Source organism: Macaca thibetana, chromosome 11, assembly GCF_024542745.1.
Source record: "Macaca thibetana thibetana isolate TM-01 chromosome 11, ASM2454274v1, whole genome shotgun sequence".
Classification (NCBI taxonomy): Eukaryota; Metazoa; Chordata; class Mammalia; order Primates; family Cercopithecidae; genus Macaca; species Macaca thibetana.
In genome coordinates, this window is record NC_065588.1 from 108,496,696 (window position 1) to 108,516,273 (window position 19,578).

Sequence of the window (19,578 nt, forward strand, 5' to 3'; positions counted from 1 at the left end):
ACTGTGATCACACCACTCCACTCCAGCCTGGGCAAAAGAGCAACACTCTGTCTCAAATAATAATAATAATAATAAAATATAATAAAGAAATCAGGCCGGATGCGGTGGCTCACACTTGTAATCATAACATTTTGGGAGGCTGAGAAGGACAGATCCCATGAAGTCGGGAGTTTGAGACAAGCCTGACGAACATGGTGAAACCCTGTCTCTACTAAAAATACAAAAATTAGCTGGGCATGGTGGCGCATGCCTGTAGTCCCAGCTACTCAGGAGGCTGAGGCAGGGGAATCATTTGAACCCGGTAGGTGAAGGCTGTGGTGAGCCAAGATCTCACCATTGCACTCCAGCCTGAGCAACAAGAGCGAAATTCTATCTCAGAAAAAGAACAAAAAAAAAGAAACAAATCACAGATAGTTTTGGATGCTGCATGATACCACTGGGATCAATAAAAGGATTTGTCACCAATTTTTAAAAGAATATATCCTGAATCTGTTCACTTTTTACCACCTCCATCATTACTTCACCTTCAGTCCAACACATTATTATCTTTCACCTGGTCTGTGGCAATAGCTTCCTACTAATCCCATTCTTGCCCCCTTCTCGCAAGGTACATTCTTTTAAAAAATGTTTCATTACAAAATTTTTCTTAATACTAAAATATACACAAAAAGAACTAGTAATATCCACTTAGATATTATCTAAGTGTAATTAGATATTATCTAATAAGTAATATCCACTCTAGATACAACAGTTATCAAGATTTTGACATATTTGCTTCATCTCTCCCAGGCATTGTCATTTCACCCCCACATATTTCAGTGTATATCACTATAAAATATAGATATTTTCTTTAATAACTACAATGTAATGACACTTATTATTAGCAATAATTCTTGACATCATCTAATATTGAGTCCATAATTCAATTTCCCCAATTTTCTCAAAAATACTTTTTACAGGCCAGGTGCAGTGGCTCAAGTCTGTAATCCTAGCACTTTGGGAGGCTGAGGTGGGAGGGTCACTTGAGCCCAGGAGTTCAAGGACAACCTAGGCAACATAGTGAGACCCCATCTTTAAAAAAAAGAAAAAAGAGCCGGGCATGGTGGCTCACACCTGCAGCACTTTGGGAGGGTGAGGCGGGCAGATCACGAGGTCAGGAAATCGAGACCATCCTGGCTAACACAGTGAAACCCCGTCTCTACTAAAAATACAAAAAATTAGCCAGGCGTGGTGGTGGGTGCCTATAGTCCCAGCTACTTGGGAGGCTGAAGCAGGAGAATGGCGTGAACCCGGGAGGCTGAGCTTGCAGTGAGCCGAGATTGCGCCACTGCACTCCAGCCTGGGCGACAGAGCGTCACTCCATCTCAAAAAAAAAAAAAACAGAAAAAAGGAAAAAAAATACTTTTTACAGTTGGCAGTTGGTCTGTTTGATTCAGGAACCAAACAAGATACAACCTAGACATTATATACATTTGGTTTGTCTTTCTTTAAATCTCTTCTGGCTTTATTCTTTACCCCAAACCTACAATGAACCTTTAAAACAAGATCCCATCATCTTCCTGCTCAACACTTTCCAGGAGTCTCCCATATCACTTAGAATAAAATCCCAATACTTTGCAAGGCCCTATAAGATATGGCCCTGGCTACCTCTCCAACTTCATCTGCCTTTACTCACTCTCGTCACTCCACTTGAGACACACAGACTTCTTGTTCTTCCTCAACATGCCAACCTCATGCCTATCTCAGGGGCCTCTGCACATGCCATTTCCTGTCTGTAATGTTCTTCTGCCAGATCTTTACATGGCTCATTCCTTTATTTTATTCAGGTGTCAATGCAAATACCACCTCCTTAGAGAGGCTCCCCTGATCATTACCTAGATTAGTCCTATACCAAACACACACTAAATCATTTTTTTATTGCTTTACTTCATCTTCCTTTTTAATAGTTACCACTGCTTGAAACTGTGCTTCTGTCTCTTCCACTAGAATGTAAGCTCCATGAGGACAGATATCTCACTGTCTTTTCTATACTGTATCACCAGCTCCTAGGATACTACCTGGCATGTAGAAGGCCCTTTGTAATGTAGGAGATGAATGAATATGTGAAGACATAGCTACTTAAACTTGAGGCTACTGCATGAAGTGCCCAGAACTCACATCAGTAAGGCTGGATGAGAAGCTTCCATTTGTATACAGTGGATTAGGATTACTAGCATGCCACAAAATAAAAATGCCAGGAAAAAACCTTTTGGCCGGGCGCGGGGGCTCACACCTATACTATAATCCCAGCACTTTGGGAGACCGAGGCGGGCAGATCACAAGGTCAGGAGTTTAAGACCAGCCTGGCCAACATAGTGAAACCCCGTCTCTACTAAAAATACAAAAAATTAGCCAGGGGTGGTGGCGGGCACCTGTAATCCCAGCTACTAGGGAGGCTGAGGCAGGAGAATTGTTTGAACCTAGGAGGCAGAGGTTGCAGTGAGCCAAGATCACACCACTGCACTCCAGCCCGGGCAATAATGCGAAACTCTGTGTAAAAAATAAAAAAATTAAAAAAATCTTTCATGAGGGATGTTATTGAGGGAATTCAAATATCCAATGAGGGCCAGGCGCAGTGGCTCACGCCTATAATCCCAGCACTTTGGGAGGCTGGGGTGGGTGGATCACTTGAGGTCAGGAGTTTGAGACCAGCCTGACCAACATGGTGAAATCCTGTCTCTATTAAAAATACAAAAGTTAGCTGGGCTTGGTGGTGGCACCTGTAATCCCAGCTACTCAGGAGGCTGAGGCAGGAGAATCACTTGAACCAGGGAGGTGGAGGTTGTGGTGAGCCGAGATTGCACCATTGCACTCCAGCCTGGGCAACAGAGCAAGACTCCGTCTCAAAAAAAAAAAAATTAGCTGGGCGTGGTGGTGGTGGCTTGCGCCTGTAATCTCAGCTACTCGGGAGGCTGAGGCAGGAGGATTTATTGAACCTGGGAGACAGAGGTTGCAGTGAGCTGAGATCGTGCCACTGTACTCCAGCCTGGGTGACAGAACAAGATTCTATCTCAAAATCAATCAATCCATCCATCTTGCTTTAAAGTAGAATTTTACTTCAATAATAGAGCAAGGTACAGAAGAATGTGTATAATAAATCACCATTTGTGTAAAAAACAGAAAAGGAAAAACAAAATATATACATGCATTTGTTTGTATGTGCTCAGTCTGTGGAAGGATATAGAAGAAAATGCCAACCTCACTTGCCTCTGAGGAGGGAAACTGGGCTAGGAAGCAGAGTAGGTGACAGACTTTTGTACCTTCTGAGTTGTATAACTGTGAATATCATGTTAAAAATATTTTTAATTAAAACAACATAGCTATTACCAACCTTGAAGAGAAAGTTATCAGTACTTAGTTTTCTTTCTTTTTTTTTGTGGTGCTGGGGAGACAGGGTCTCACTCTGTCACCCAGGCTGGAGTGCAGTGGCGCAATCATAGCTCACTACAGTCTTGACCTTCTGGGCTCAAGCAATCCCCCTGCCTCAGCCCCCTAAGTAGCTGGGACTATAGTGCACCACCACACCTGGCTAATTTTTTTTTTATTTTTTGGAGAGATGAGGTCTCACTTTGTTGCTCAGACTGGTCTTCTTTTTTCTTTTCTTATAGGCCATGCTAATCTTTTCTGTATCTTTCCAATTTGGATGTCTGTGCTGCTGAAGTGAGCACTTATCAGTACTCCTAAGTATCGGAGTGAAATCATAATTCCCAGCAAATCTAATTCCTTCCAGTAATTATTATTAGCCACATCTATGTGACAAGTATCTATATTATTTAGAAACCAAGATTAATCATAACTCAGTAGAGAATTTCAGGGCTAGAACTCTATGAAACATTTCATCTAAAGCATCATTTCATAAAGTTTTTTGCCTGGTTTGGCCCAGCCAATCACAGGAGGTCTATGGCTAAGCCCTATCATTTGTGAATTTAGAAACAGGTGACTTTTTAAAATCTATTCAATAACTTAAATTTTTAAAGATGAGATTAAAATATTTCAATGTTCCCACAGTCCATTCCATCATCCCCTTCCAATTTCTCTCCTGTTTTCACATCAAACCCCTGGAGAGAAAGATCTATTGTTCTCCATCTTATCCTCCCTACCTTACCCTCAACCAATTCCATCTGGTTGCCACTCCTATTATTCCCCAAAACAGCTCTTGTTAGCACTGCAACGGCCTCCATATTATAATTCAAAAGGCCTCTTTCAGTCTGACCTTGACTTCTCCAGCAGAATTCAATGCTGTTAAACAAGTTCTCCTTTTTATAAAAAATTCCTTTTTTAAAAGTTAATTTTTCTAAAGAGCCCATTGTTAAACTTTAAAAACACATGAAAAGATCAATGGTGGCAAGTAAGTCTTGCCCCAACCAGTTCCCTTCCCCAGGGAAACCAATGCCTCCAGTCTCTTGTGATGTTTCATCCATTCATTCATTTAGCAAACATTTAATAAGCATCTACTGTGTGCTGGGTACTATTCTAGCACCGGAGGGCACGGTGGCTCATATCTACAGCCACAGCACTTTGGGAAGCCAAGGCAGGCTGGACTACTTGAGTCCAGGAGTTCAAGGCTAGCTGGGGCAACATAGCGAAATCCCGTCTCAAAAAAAAAAAGAGAGAGAGAGAGAAACAAAAATCCCTTCGGTGCTGGAGCTGACATTCTAAGCAGGGGAGACAGTCAATAAAAAAGCAAATAAATGAGTAGTAAGAAGAAAACTAAAGCAGGGCAAAGAGGATAGGGAGGATTTTATTTTATACAAAATATTTCATATAGAATGGTCTTTTGTTTTACATGAAATATTTCGTACAGAAAAGTCTTTCTGGTAAGGTGATTTTTTTTTTTTGAGAGATAGGGTCTTGCTTTGTTACCCAGGCTGGAATGCAGTGGTGTAATCCTAGCTCACTACAGCCTTGGACTCCTGGACTGAAGTGACTGAAGTGATCCTTCTACCTCAGCAACTGGCTAATGGTAATTTTTTTTTTTTTTAATAGAGACAGGGCCTCACTTTGTTGCCCAGGCTGGTCTTGAACTCCTGGCTTCAAGTGATCTTCCTGTTTTAGCCTCTCAAAATGCTGAGATTATAGGCATGAGCCACTGTACCCGGCCCTCTTTTTCTTTTTTTTTTGAGACAGGGTCTGTCTCACTCCACTGCCCAGGCTGTGTGCAGTGGTGTGACTGTACTTCTCTGCACCCTTAAACTCCTGGGCTCAAGCAATCCTCCCACCTTAGCTCTCCAAATAGCTGGGACTACGGATGTGCACCATTAAACAAAAATATATATATATATATAAAAATATCTGTAGTGATGTGGTCTCACTCTGTTGCCTAGGCTGGTCTCAAATCCTTGGCCTCAAGCTATCCTCCCACCTTGGCCTCCCAAAGTGCTGGGATTACAGGTGTGAGCCACTGTGCCTGGCCTGATAATGTTATATTTGAGCAGAGATATTTAAAAAGTGAGAGAAACAGCCATGTGGTTATCTATAGTCCAATATTCCAGCACAAGGGGACAGAGGGGGAACATACTTGGTGTGTGTGAGTAACATGGAGGAAGCATGGCTAAGTGGCATGAACAAGAAGGTATGGTAGGTGCAGAGGGTGTAGGTGCAGCAGGTGGTAGGTGCAGAGGGTGTAGGTGCAGTAGATGTAAGTGCAGTGGATGTAGGTGCATTGGATGTAGGTGCAGCAAGTGGTAAGTGCAGAGGGTGTAGGTGCAGAGGGTGTGGGTACAGTGGATGTAGGTGCAGATGGTATAGGTGCAGACGGTATAGGTGCAGAGGGTGTAGGTGCAGTGGATGTAGGTGCAGAAAGTGTAGGTGCAGAGGGTGTAGGTGCAGTGGATGTAGGTGCAGATGGTGTAGGTGCAGTGGATATAGGTGCAGAAGGTGTAGGTGCAGTGGATGTAGGTGCAGATGGTGTAGGTGCAGAGGATATGGGTGCAGTGGATGTAGGTGCAGATGGTGTAGATGCAGACGGTGTAGGTGCAGAGGGTGTAGGTGCAGCAAGTGGTAACTGCAGAGGGTGTAGGTGCAGTGGATATAGGTGCAGATAGATGGTGTAGGTGCAGAGGGTATGGGTGCAGTGCATGTAGGTGCAGATGGTATAGGTGCAGATGGTGTAGATGCTGACGGTGCAGGTGCAGAGGGTGTAGGTGCAGCAAGTGGTAACTGCAGAGGGTGTAGGTGCAGTGGATGTAGGTACAGAGGGTATAGGTGCAGTGGATGTAAGTGCAGATGGTGTAGGTGCAGAGGGTATGGGTGCAGTGGATGTAGGTGCAGATGGTGTAGATGGAGACGGTATAGGTGCAGAGGGTGTAGGTGCAGCAAGTGGTAACTGCAGAGGGTGTAGGTGCAGTGGATGTAGGTGCAGAGGGTATAGATGCAGTGGATGTAGGTGCAGATGGTGTAGGTGCAGAGGGTGTAGGTGCAGTGGATGTAGGTGTAGAAGGTGTAGGTGCAGTGGATGTAAGTGCAGATGGTGTAGGTGCAGAGGGTATGGGTGCAGTGGATGTAGGTGCAGATGGTGTAGATGGAGACGGTATAGGTGCAGAGGGTGTAGGTGCAGCAAGTGGTAACTGCAAAGGGTGTAGGTGCAGTGGATGTAGGTGCAGAGGGTATAGATGCAGTGGATGTAGGTGCAGATGGTGTAGGTGCAGAGGGTGTAGGTGCAGTGGATGTAGGTGTAGAAGGTGTAGGTGCAGTGGATGTAGGTGCAGATGGTGTAGGTGCAGAGGGTGTAGGTGCAGTGGATATAGGTACAGATGGTGTAGGTGCAGAGGGTGTAGGTGCAGTGGATGTAGGTGCAGAGGGTGTAGGTGCAGTGGATGTAGGTGCAGAGGGTGTAGGTGCAACAGGTGGTAGGTGCAGTGGATGGCAGTACAGAGGGTGTAGGTGCAATGGGGGCCCAATCATTCAGCACCTCTAGAAGTAATGGGATGGGATACATTTTGAAGATAGAGTAGACAGTATTTGCTGACTAGATATGGAATTTGGCAGGGGTAGGGGGAGAAGGCAGAGTCCAGAGTGACACCAAAGGTCTCTGGCGAGCACTGGAAAGACACATGCTATTATCTGAAATGGGAAAGATTTTGGAAGGAGGAAATCTGAGCTAACCTCAGGAGTTTAGCTGGGGGCATATTTAGCTTGAGGTGACCATCAGATTTCCAACTGGGGAAGTCTAATATTCTGTGCACATGCAAGCAAACAGCCACATCAATATGCACCTAGAGTTTTGGTAGCAGGTTTTGGCTGAGAAGAAAATTTGAGCATCATCAACATATATGGGTGTTTGAGGCCACAAAACAAGAGGAGATCAACTAAGAAGTTAAGACAGTTGACAGAAGCAGACAGAGCGAGAGAAGAGGTCCTACAAATAAGACTCAGAAGGAACAATCAGCAAGTAGAAGTATCATGGGGTGTCCACAGCTGAGCGAAAACAGTTTCAAGAATGGAGAAGTGATGAACCATGTCAAATAATAGTGGACCACTGAATTCAGTAATGTGGGAGCCACTGGTGAACTTCAGAGAACTGTTTGGTGGCATGACGAGGATGCATCAAGAGCGATGGGTTCAAGAGAAAATGGAAGGAGAGGAGGCAATGACAATGAAAATAAATGATTTCAAGAGTTTCACTATAATGGGGAGCCAAAAAAATAGAGTGCCTGGAGGTAGGCAGGAATCAGGAGAGGTGGCTTTGTTTTCTCAAGATGGGATATAGTCTAACGTATCTGTATGCTGTGGTGGACAATCCACTGAGAGAGGAAAAGTTGTTAACACAGAAGAAAGACAATTGCAGAAACATTCTGTCCCCTAGCCACTTTTATTACACAGCAGGTAGTGAATACACACAGTGTTCTGAGCCTAGCTTTCTGTACTAAACAATATCTCATGGAAATTAATCTACTTCATTCTAGGTAGATCTGCCTCGTACCTTTTTTAATTTTTAAAAAATTATATTAATTTTTTTTTTTCTTAAGAGATGAGGTCTCACTATGTTGCATGTTGCCCAGGCTGGTCTCAAAATCCCAGACTCAAGCGATCCTCCCACCTTGAGCCTCCCAATGTGCTTGGATTGGCCAGGTGTGGTGAGTTATGCCTGTAATCCCAGCACTTTGGGAGGTCGAGCTGGGTGGATCACCTGGGATCCGGAGTTCAAGACCAGCCTGGACAACATGGTGAAACTCTGTCTCTACTAAAAATACAAAAATAGCCAGTGTGGTGGCAGGCGCCTGTAATCCCAGCTACTTGGGAGGCTGAGGTAGGAGAATCACTTGAACCTGGGAGGTGGTGGTTGCAATGAGCTGAGACAGTGCCACTGCACTCCAGCCTGGGTGACACAGCGAGACTCCATCTCAAAAAAAAAAAAAAGTGCTGGGGTTACAGGCATGACAACCATGCCCGGCTGCTGTATACTTTTAATGGCTACACAGTGTTCCATTCTGTGAAAGCACCATAGGCAGCAAGCCAGATATCTATGTTTAGCTTCCCAAGTTAACATTTTAGGAAAGTTGCTAAATTAGTGGCTGGGTGACACTTAAAAAGTTTTTTAATGATGAAAAACTTCAAACTTATGCAAAAAAAAGAATAGTACAATGAACCTCCATGTACCCATGATTCAGATTCAACTATTGCCACAGCTGTTTAACCTATCCTCCTATTTTTTTTTTTTGTCAACTATTTTAAGGCGTATCCCAGACATCACGCAATTTCATTTCTGAATATTCTGAATACTTCACTAAGCATCTCTAAAAATATAGACATTTTCTTATATATTTCACCATCATACTTAAAAATTAGACTAAGTTCAGATGCAGGGACCTCACATCTGTAATCCTAACACTTTGGGAGACTGAGGCAGGAGGATCCAATAAGCCCAGAGTTCAACACCAGCCTGGACAACATGGAGAAACCTCCCACCACAATCTCTACAGAAAATGCCAAAATTAGCCAGGCACAGTGGCATGTGCCTGTAGTCCCAGCTACTTGGGAGGCTGAGGTAGGAGGTTCACTTGAGCCCAGGTGTCTGAGGCTGCAGTGAGCCGAGATCTAGCCACTGCACTCCAGGCTGGGTGACAGAGAGACTCTGTCTCAAAAAACAAACAAACAAACAAACAAAGTAAACTAAGACTAAGCCCCTTGGTTTCATCTAATATTCCTAATACTTTCATATTCAAATTATCTCCAAAAAGATTTTTTAAATTGGTTTGTTTTATTCAGACTCTGAAAATTATTCAGAAATTGTTATTTTAATCTAGAGCAGGTTCCCTCCTCCCCAACTTTTTATTTCACGCCACAGGCAGGGATTGTTTTTTAACTGTTCTACAAGGCAGGTATCAGCTTTTGATTATATAACTATATGTCTAAATATATCTGTATGTTGTCTTCATAGTTGATTGACACGTTGGTTGAATATGTACTTCTAGGTTGAAAAATAATTTCTGGCAGGAGGCAGGGGACGCTGAACATTAAAAAGGAAGATCCAAGGCCGGGCGCGGTGGCTCAAGCCTGTAATCCCAGCACTTTGGGAGGCCGAGATGGGCGGATCACGAGGTCAGGAGATCGAGACCATCCTGGCTAACACGGTGAAACCCCGTCTCTACTAAGAAATACAAAAAATAGCCGGGCGAGGTGGCAGCGCCTGTAGTCCCAGCTACTCGGGAGGCTGAGGCAGGAGAATGGCGTGAACCCGGGAGGCGGAGCTTGCAATGAGCTGAGATCCGGCCACTGCACTCCAGCCTGGGCTACAGAGCGAGACTCCGTCTCAAAAAAAAAAAAAAAAAAAAAAAAAAAAAAAAAAGGAAGATCCAACGCCAGGCACAGTGGCTCACGCCTGTAATTCCAGCACTTTGGGAGGCCAAGGGGGTGGATCACTTGAGGTCAGGAGTTTGAGACCAGGCTGGCCAACATGGTGAAACCCCATCTCTGCTAAAAATACAAAAATTAGCTGGGCATGATGGCCTGTAGTCCCAGCTACTAGGGAGGCTGAAGCTGGAGAATTACTTCAGCCTGGGAGGTGGAGGTTGCAATGAGCCAAGATCATACCATTGCACTCCAGCCTGAGTGACAGAGGAATATTCCATCTCAAAAAAAAAAAAAAAAAAAAGAAAAGAAAAGAAACAAACAAACAAACAAAAACAATTTCCCTCAGAATTTTCAAAGTACTGCTCCATTTTTGCATCCAGGAATGCTACTGGACAGCCTGGTGCTTTTCGAATTGCTCAACATTTGTGTATATATATATTTTTAATTTCTGGAAGCTTTAGAATCCTCTTTTATGCTTGGTAATCTGCAATTTCATGATGGTGTGGGCATTTTGCATTCACTGTGTCAGATACCTTTTAATCCAGATGCCAACATCCTTCGGTCTGAAATCTTTCCTGTATTGTTTCTTTTTTTTTTTTTTTTCTTTCTTTCTGAGACAGGTTCTCACTCTGTCACTCAGGCTGGAATGCAGTGGTGCAATCACAGCTCACTGCAGTCTTGACCTCCAGGGCTCAAGCAATCCTCCCGCCTCAGCCTCCCGAGTAGCTACGACTACAGCAGTGTGCCATCATGCCTGAATAATCTTAAAAAACATGTGTAGAGGTAGCATCCCACTATGTTGCTCAGGCTGGTCTTGAACTTCTTGGCCCTACTAGCATTATAGGCATGAACTACTGTACCCAGCCTGTATTACTTCTTTTTTTTGAGATGGAGTCTCGCCCTGTTGCCCAGGCTGGAGTGCAATGGCACGATCTCAGCTCCGCCTTGGGGGAGCCTCCCAGGTTCAAACTATTCTCCTGCCTCAGTCTCCTAGTAGCTGGGCTTTACAGGTGTCCACTACCATGCCCAGCTAATTTTTGTATTTTTAGTAGGGTCAGGGTTTCACCATGTTGGCCAGGCTGGTCTCGAACTCCCGACCTCGTGATCTGCCCACCTCAGCCTCCCAAAGTGTTGGGATTACAGGTGTGAGCCACCGCACCCAGACTCCCGCCTATATTATTTCTTCATCATGTCATCCTCTTTATTTTCTGTTCTTTTTGGAACTCCTATTAGCAAGACTTTAGATGGATGGCTCCACACATCTTTTATCTTTTCTCTCATATTTACTGTTATCTACTTGTCCTTTCTCAAATATTTCTTAACTCTTTTACTAATTTTCAAATTTGGATAATCATAGTTTTAATTTTCTCATTCCCTGATAATTCCTTTTTGAGGCATCCTTTCCTGTTTTATAATATGAATGCAATATCTTCACATATCTCACAGAGCAATTAGTGCTTATGTGAAGTTTTAGTCTATTTCTTCAGCTAGCTGTTTTTTTTTTCTTAAGGAAAATTTGTATTATTTTAATTTTATATACAGAAAACTCAACAGTATGCGTTTAACCCAGTTTAGTGGCAAGTTCTTTAGCCTTTGCCTTTTCAAGCTTGGCGATGGAAGCCACAGACTTGGGACCCAAGATACTGCCTCCCCAGTGACAGCGGATCTCATTGTATCTGCCGTTGTCATTGGTCCTGATAGCTTCCACCAGCTTAGCCAAAGCTCCTTTGTCTTCCAAGTTCACCTGTGTGAAGGCGACAGTGGTATAGGTCTTCCTGTGGACTAGACGGCCCAGTCTTCCCTTCCCCTTGATAATGCAGTAAGGGACCCCATTTTACAACACAGGGCAGGCAAGAAGACAACCAGCTCGAAGGAATCCACGTTGTGTGCAATCACCACCAGCTGAGCTTTCTTGTTCTCTACCAAGGTGGCAGGTGGTCTCTTAGTGGGGATGTCCCCTTTGCCAACAGCTCTCTTCTCAGCCTGGGCCAACAGCCTCTGCTTCTTCTCTTGCTTTGTCTCTGGTCTGTACTTGTGGGCCAGCTTAAGCAGCTGAGTAGCTGTTTGGCGGTTCAGGGTCTGGGTGAACTGGTTAATCGCAGGAGGCACTTTCAGCTGCTTATAGAGGATGGCTCTCTGCCGCTGCAACCTGACATAGCAGGCCATTTCACAAAGTAGGTGAGGTCTCTTTTGGGCTGAATGTCCTGTCCAATGCCAAAATTCTTAGGCCTTTTTTCAAAATTCACCACTTTCTTGGCCTCCCGCTTCTTCACAACAGCAGGGGCCAGAGCCACCTTCCCCGCCTTGGCCTTCTTTCCTTTCAGCATCTTGGGTGGCGGGAGACCAGTTAGCTGTTTTTTAACTTTTTCTCATTTTTAACCTTCATATTAGAAGTTTTCCTCACTTTTCTAGTAATCCTTGGTAGTCTGCTCTTTTTGTTTAATTTTAAAACTTTTTATTAGGGAAAATTTTCAATATACACAAAAGAAGAAAGAATAGAATAATGAGCTTCCTATGTGCTGAACCCCTGGCTTCAATCATTAGCACTATTTTTTTAACCCATTTGCCTCCCCTCCACACACATACCTCTCCAAAGTTTGGAATTTTGTTTGTTTGGGTTTTTATTTTGTCTGCTCTTTTTTTTAACAGTTCAGCACTAATCAGGAATTCTGTGGACAGGGTTGAGGCTTGCTTGCTGGAAGACATCACTTATGGGTGATTCACCAGAGAGGCAAGTCTTTTCCCTTAGATGACCCCAACATCAGTATGAGAGGTCTTTTTTCAAACAGGGTCATTCAGTTTCTTCAGAAAATAACTAAGTCTTGGGCCTGGACAGCTAGCATCTGAATGCAAATGTGTGAACAGGAAGGGGGCCTGCAGGCCCTTATGTAAACTCTTTCTACCACCTTGTCTCACAATGGCTCTGCACCACATCTGATCTCCCAGTTGCTAAGATGCTCTAAGGTTGGTGGGGTGAGTCATCTCTCTTCCTCTGGTATTCCCCTAAATGTATACTTGGCTTTCTGCACAAAGAAGTATGAGAAAGGGCACTACACTCTCCATCTTATCTTCTAAAGTAGGGGGATAAGAGATACTGCCTAGAGTTCATGAACAAGAAATAAAGGTTTAACTGTAAATTACAAAGATAACTAAAAGAAAAACTAAAACAAAGGAAATCAATATGCTAGGTGGAATCAGAAAAGAAAGAGGGAGGCCAGGTGTGGTGGCTCAGGCCTGTTATCCTAGCACTTTGGGAGGCTGAGGCATGCTGATCACTTGAGCTCAGGAGTTCGAAGCCAGCCCAAGCAACATGGTGAAACCCTGTCTCTACAAAAAAACACAAAAATTAGCTGGGTGTGGTCATGCACAGCTAAGTCCCAGCTACTTGGGAGGCTGAGGTGGGAGGATGAGGTGTACCAGAGCACCGTCATCTCAGACAAACACTGCCACTTTAAGTTCCAGCTCCCTTTTTAAAACTCCCGGGCTCAAGAGATCCTTCCATCTCAGCCTCCCAAGCACTGGGATTACAGGCATGAGCCACTGTGCTCAGCCAAGACCTAAATGAAAATTCCTTAAACAGCTGGTAAGTCTGTTTAAAAACCAATTTGAAAAAAAAAAAAAGCTTTTCTGACAATTACGAACACATGTTCAATCTCTAGCAGACCAATTCAAAGATTCTCTCTGGCAGGGACATTTTATAAGATAATGGTTAGAGGACACTGTGAGATTCACTAGGAAAAGAACATGCACAGTTAAAGGTTACAAGACTCCTGACTGATAGTCTGCTGTTGGGTTGGATGACTGGTTTCCCAGAACATGTTTTAATCCTGTTATAATTTATTAGAAAATTGCTTTGGTTTTTTTTTTTTTTTTTTTTTTTAAAGGAATGCTAATTTCTTCCCAAAAGGAGACTGTAAATTATCTCATGAAAAAAAGTTTTGTCACAGACCTGGCTTGGGGCAATTTGTTCTTTTGTAAGTCTCTACAAATACTACCTAGACCAGCTCTGTCCAATAGAACATTCTTCATGATGGAAATGGTCTATATCTTTGCTGTTTAACGAAGAAGCCACTAGCCATATGGCTACTGAGCACTTGAACTGTGGCTAATAGAGCTAAGCCACTCCAGTTTTAATTTTATTAAATTTCAAGTGAAATTTAAATAGCAACGTATGGCTAGCGGCCACTGTGCAGGATGGTGTGGATCTAAAGTGCCGTGGCTACCAGCTGCTCCTTACCCCAAGCCCTCCTCCTCTCTCTGCATTCCAGCCACTCTGGCCCACTTTTTCTCCCTAAAACATGCTGGCTCCTGCCACAGACACTTTGCATGTGTGGTCTCCTCTTCCTGAAATGTTCTTCCCTCACCTACTCCCCAGCCTCTTCATCTGGTACACGACTACTTTTCCTTCACTAACTAGGATTATCTTGTGCATTTATTTGCTCACTTGTTTATGGTTAATCTTTATGTCTCTCCACCACCATCACCCCAACCCACCCAACTCTGGGGCCTGAATACACATCACATTTGGGCAAGAACCCTGCCCACCCTGTCCATCTCTGTACTCCCACCAACTAGATAGAACACACTTGGCTCTCAGTGAGCATTTGGCTAATATCCAAAAGGTAAATGACACGTCACAATGTTGTTATCTCTCTGAGAGACTCCCAATTTCTATCTGTGACCCATTCTTGCTACTCTAATGTTGTCCCACATTTCCAACAGCCCGTGAGCATTTCTACTTAAATACCCTGCTGTCTACACATTAAATAATGTTATCTCCAGTCACCAGATTAACCTTCAGAAAGTTTGGCTCTACTTACGTCATATGACTCCAAACAAAGAAACCTTCAAAGGCATCTAAGAGAAAAATCAATTTTAAGGAAACACTGAACACACTATACATGCTGCAAGGTTCTTAGGCCCTTTGCACACCAATATAAAAAGAAAGCAAACAGAAATGTTTCTGCAAAGACACAAGCGAGAAAGTTCAAACTTACCACAAGTTCAAAAATGTCCATGAAGACAGAATGTCCCTTTGGTGTTTTCTCATTCAGGCTGGCAGGAGACCAGATCCAATAGAAGTAAGTGCCATCTGAAGACAGGTGCACAGTGCTCATGGTGCTGCCAATGGGGAGGTGATTGGCTGGCATTGGCACCACCTGGCACACCTGGGCATGAAAGGGAGGAAATCTCTATTAGAGCCACATATAAATTCTGATTAATCCTATCAGCTCATCATGAATGCCATTATGTCCAAGGTGAGAATTCACTAGGCTTTCTGGTCAAAATAGAATGGATATTTATCTCTAAGAATAATATACACAAATTACATAGCAAAAATATGAAAGTTCATACAATGGGCAATGCAGATGAAAAGGTTCTTGGGATTAATTCAAATTATTTTTTAATAGGAAAAAGTATTTACTAAACACTTTGAATCTGTTATGCATATGTGTTGTACCTAACACTTATTAAAAACAAAGTTTTAGAGAAGCAGTACTTTCTGAAATTTCTTTAGTAAATGAAATTAAGATAATTTTATTTAAAGGACAAGAACTGTGTCTTGTTCACCTCTATATCTCCAGTACCTAATGGAAAGCCTAACTCAAAGTTATTTAATGAATATGGAAAGAAGGAAAAAAAGACAGCAAAAGAAAGCCAAGAGGAAAAGCTGAGAAGAGGGAGAAGGAGAAACAAAGTAAAAAATATAAAGGCCCATGACAGATCCTAACTTAGCACAGAAGGGCTTACTGAAATGCACCAAGTCCATCAGGAAGAAAAAAGAAACACCAATTCTGTATATTAAACATGAAGGCACGTGTTTCTAATATTAAACATCCTTCTGTTTCAGCATAATGAATAAGCTTTGCATCATTTCACGTTAAATGTGTAGCTACATACTAATTTTTACTGCCAAAGATAAGCACTTAAAATTATGGAACATTAGGACCACAAAAACCTGCTGGCTAGGTTAAAAAAAAAAAAAAAATCCAGAAATAGAAGAGCTGAGAAACTCAAAATAAAAATAATTAGAGAAGGTCAGATGCCTTCAGAGAACAGAAGAACAGTGTTCAATTCCCCATTACTTTGGGAGGGGGCACTAGTTTTCCCAAGGCTATCTCTGACCCCTCAAGTGATTTCACATGAACTTTTTTCCAGACCTGTTTTGTCTAGCTCAAAAGTAAAAACTCATTTAGTTGATGTAACCATACTTTGAACCTACAGTGCCAGGAAGACTAGAAAGTTGACAGCTACTAATTGGCCTGTGTTATCCCCAAAGTGCTCCATTCCAATGCACATATCTAGTTTGTGACCTACAGCCCTGCTTTCCTGGACAGTGTCAAAGTTTCTGCAACAACACTGAGGAACCCGGAATTACTTCAAATGTAAACCATGTTCTGAGATTTAACATCTGTTTAACTTCCAGTCTTATAACTTCTATTTCAAATGAGTATGAGACATTCTTATCTGACTGTACTTGTGACAAGAAATTAGGTTAATTGGGCATCTATTTGTTAATTTGTTCATTTTATTCATCCAACAATTATTGAGCACCTACTATTGTGCTCTGGAGATGACAGTGGTGAACAAGACTCAGTCCCTGTCCTCTAGGACAGGCAGTTGAGTGACAAGAAGAAATGTAACATTACACTTAATTTCTAGATATGACTACTCTCTGAGCACTCCACAGATGCCACCTCTAATCATTTAATCCAACTTTGTTTGAAAGGCAGAAAGTTGCAGTGTAAAGAGTTCAAACTCCTGGGCAGAGAACCAAAGGTTCAAGTTCTGGTGCTGCTACTATTGGCTGTATGGCCTTAGGCAAGTTACTTAACCTCTCTGAGCTGTATTCTTTCACTCAACAATAAACATTTACTGACTGCTTACTAGGTGCCTAGACTCAGTTGCCTTATCTGTAAGATAAACCTACATAGTAATGCCTCACAGGTAGGAAGAGGAAGAGTAGGTAAATTGCCTAGGCCAGGACCTAGCAAATAGGAGATACTGAGGAATGGTAGTTACCATCATTGTTGTTATTATCAGTCAAATGTCAGGTACTGTGTTATGTTCTAGGGATATACAGATGAGTAGGACAGGGTCCATACCTAAAGGTGTGCATGGTCAGTGAAGTTTGACAGAAAAGCAGGTAACTGCAGCGTAAGATAGCAAGTGCCATAGCAGAGTGCTTACGAGAGCACTAAAGCCAAGCTCTCAATCCCTAGCACACAATGATTTTACTCTACACTCATTTCAAAGCTCCCTTTCCCACAGAGAGGCTGTTTAGAACAAATTGAATAAGGAAATGATGCCTTCCCAAAATAGATCTCGTTCAAAAAAAGAAAAAAAAGAAAAAAAAAAAAAAAAAAAGCTAGTATTTATACCATCTTTGACTGTTTAGAATTTTTTCTTAATTATAAAAAAAAGTTTGTTGTAGGCTGTAGAAACTAACACATTCACTCAGTTCATATGGGAAAAGTCTAAGACATTAAATAAAAAGCAGAATGCCCAAACTATAACAATTAAAAGGATGCCACTCTGGGAGGAAAATATACCAACTGTATTATTATTACTTCTGATGATGTCAGGAACGAACTTTATTGCCTCTAAAATATATGTATTTTTTAAATGCCTTGGTTTTCTGTTTACCTGAAGGGTGTTCTGGTCAATGACCTGGAAAAGGGAGTGAGGTTTATTATCGAAAGAGACAGGCCGGTGGAGAAGACTGCCACTGCCAAAAGCCACCCATCCTGGTTCCAACTCCTCATTCCGGCAGTACACAAAGCCTCTGTGGAAGGAAACGGAGCACAGGCTGAATCACCCGGCTATGTCGGAACCTCACACAAGCTACAACAGACACAAACAACATTTTTGACCTAATTTTAAAAAATGATTAAGTATGTAGAACATCTGAAGGAAAGTGAATGTATTACATCAATTTGAGGACTGCAAAACTATAGCAAATATTGACTTTCCACAATAACTTAGAGGGGAGAAAAAGTTGGGGGAAAAGATCTAAATGTATACAAGGCTCTCAAACTGCAGTTTCTTTTGGCAACAGTTTATCGATCTTATATCCCAACTGAAAATCACTTGCTAATCCAATGTCAAACCTAAGTTCAAAGAGACTTAAGTAGAAAAATGTCCACTTATCAACATGGAGAAGTCACTGATATTGTTACAAAAATACTGATCACAGAGGACTTTCTGGCTGGAAACAATGATCTTAGGGCTACCAAACTCTTCTGGGCCAAAACAAGGCTAAAATGCATTAACAGAACAAGATGGGGAAAGGTGGCAATAAGAGAAGATTGGAATTATTTGAATTAGTTCAGACTTGTTATTTAGTTACTAGTCTATGGGGAGTCGGAATTTACCCCCAGTGTCTTCTTCAGAGATTTATGTAAGGAGGAAAATGTTCCAGCCCAATCATTTAGGAAGTTCCATGCAACTGACCTGAGAGTACCATGTAATCCAGACCCCAATTTGCTTACTCCTCTTCCAACTGAGTTAGTAGTATACAGGTAAAGACCGTCTGCCGTGAGACAGCGTCCCAAGTCAGCATCTGAAATTGTTTTTTCACAGGTAAATTATATATATGTTTTTTCAATTGGAATTATAAACATGCTTTTTCTAATGAAAAAGCCATTAGGAGGTTAAATGAAAGATTACCTCTCACTTCTAAAATAAGAGCTTCAGTGTGACTTTCAGGGAAGATGGCTTGAACCCCCAAATCAAACATCCAAAATGCATGTGGACCACGGACCAAAATAAGGTCAGATAGTTACCAGCAGGGGAATGTGGTTTAGCCCACCAAATGTTTTTCTTTCTTTTTTTTTTGAAAAGCTTGTACTGAGTCAAGTCATTCCTAATTCTAATTTGAAATGACTAATCCTAATTCTAATTTGAAATGACTAAGAATACAGTACAACACTTTTATTAGTAATTGCATAGTAAGAGAGGCATGAGCTCTTATGAGCTCAGTAAGTGACTCTGAATCTCTTTGAACATCAGTTTCTTCATCTGTAAGATGTGGATAATAATAAGTACCTCAAGGGTTACAGTGATGGCCAGATGAGATAATAGAGGTAAATACATCTATACTGCTCTCTGATGCAAAGCCAGTATTCCATAAATGGCAAATGAAATTGTGTTAATATACTAATGATATACACTAAATTAAAATCTGCTTCTGTAGATTTTCCATTCAGAGATCCTAATTTTAGTCTCTGGAGGGACGCAGCACAAAAGTTTAATATCTTTTCTATTTTAAAACAGCAATATGTTTCCCCTTAGCTCTGTCTTCCTCAATCTAAAACAGTATCTCTCTGTATGATAGTAATTGGTTTAGTAACTCATATTCCAAAGAATTTGCCTTAAAATAGAGCTTATGGATAAAACCTTCAGTGTTTATTTTCATAATCATTCTGCTCACTATGTTTAAGTGGGGTCTTTCCACCTGAAGCATGCCATTTTAGCTGGAGGAAATGCAATGTCACACCATCAAATTAGTACTAAAAATGCTATTAGCTTAAAAATTCAGTCTACTAATCTGAGACAACTGGGACCTGTACCTATTGGTTCCTCAATAAAAAAATTCGTTAAAGTGGGTAACCATTTTTAAAACACTAATTTCACACCTTAAACATTGTAATTTAAAGCTCATAGACTACATTTATTCCTCAATCTTTAGATTAAGGCCCAAGGCCTTCTGGGTATGGCTCTGTCGAGGGGCAGAAGTGAAAAGGA

At 42.0% G+C, this 19,578-nt stretch overlaps 1 protein-coding gene and 1 long non-coding RNA gene across 12 annotated transcripts in view; one reads left to right on the forward strand and one right to left on the reverse strand.

Moving 5' to 3' along the window:
* Positions 1–19,578, reverse strand: part of HECTD4 (HECT domain E3 ubiquitin protein ligase 4) — a 224,645-nt gene that overhangs the window by 130,722 nt on the left and 74,345 nt on the right. For all 8 annotated transcript variants that reach the window (XM_050749617.1, XM_050749618.1, XM_050749625.1 and 5 more), the window contains exons 5-7: positions 18,286–18,394; positions 17,479–17,617; positions 14,829–14,999 (exon numbers count right to left, since the gene is read on the reverse strand). In XM_050749617.1, coding sequence (XP_050605574.1) covers positions 14,829–14,999; positions 17,479–17,617; positions 18,286–18,394 — 419 coding nt within the window. The remainder of the gene's footprint in view (positions 1–14,828; positions 15,000–17,478; positions 17,618–18,285; positions 18,395–19,578) is intronic.
* On the forward strand, positions 5,658–6,860 carry LOC126931539 (uncharacterized). 4 transcript variants are annotated; one of them, XR_007717872.1, is made up of 5 exons: positions 5,658–5,736; positions 5,917–5,952; positions 6,138–6,213; positions 6,621–6,710; positions 6,786–6,860. It is a non-coding gene; the product is annotated as an uncharacterized LOC126931539 (long non-coding RNA). The 4 variants fall into 4 exon arrangements; XR_007717871.1 differs by lacking the exon at positions 5,917–5,952 and adding an exon at positions 5,803–5,892 and having other exon boundaries at positions 5,669–5,727; XR_007717873.1 differs by lacking the exon at positions 5,917–5,952 and adding an exon at positions 5,848–5,892 and having other exon boundaries at positions 5,669–5,727.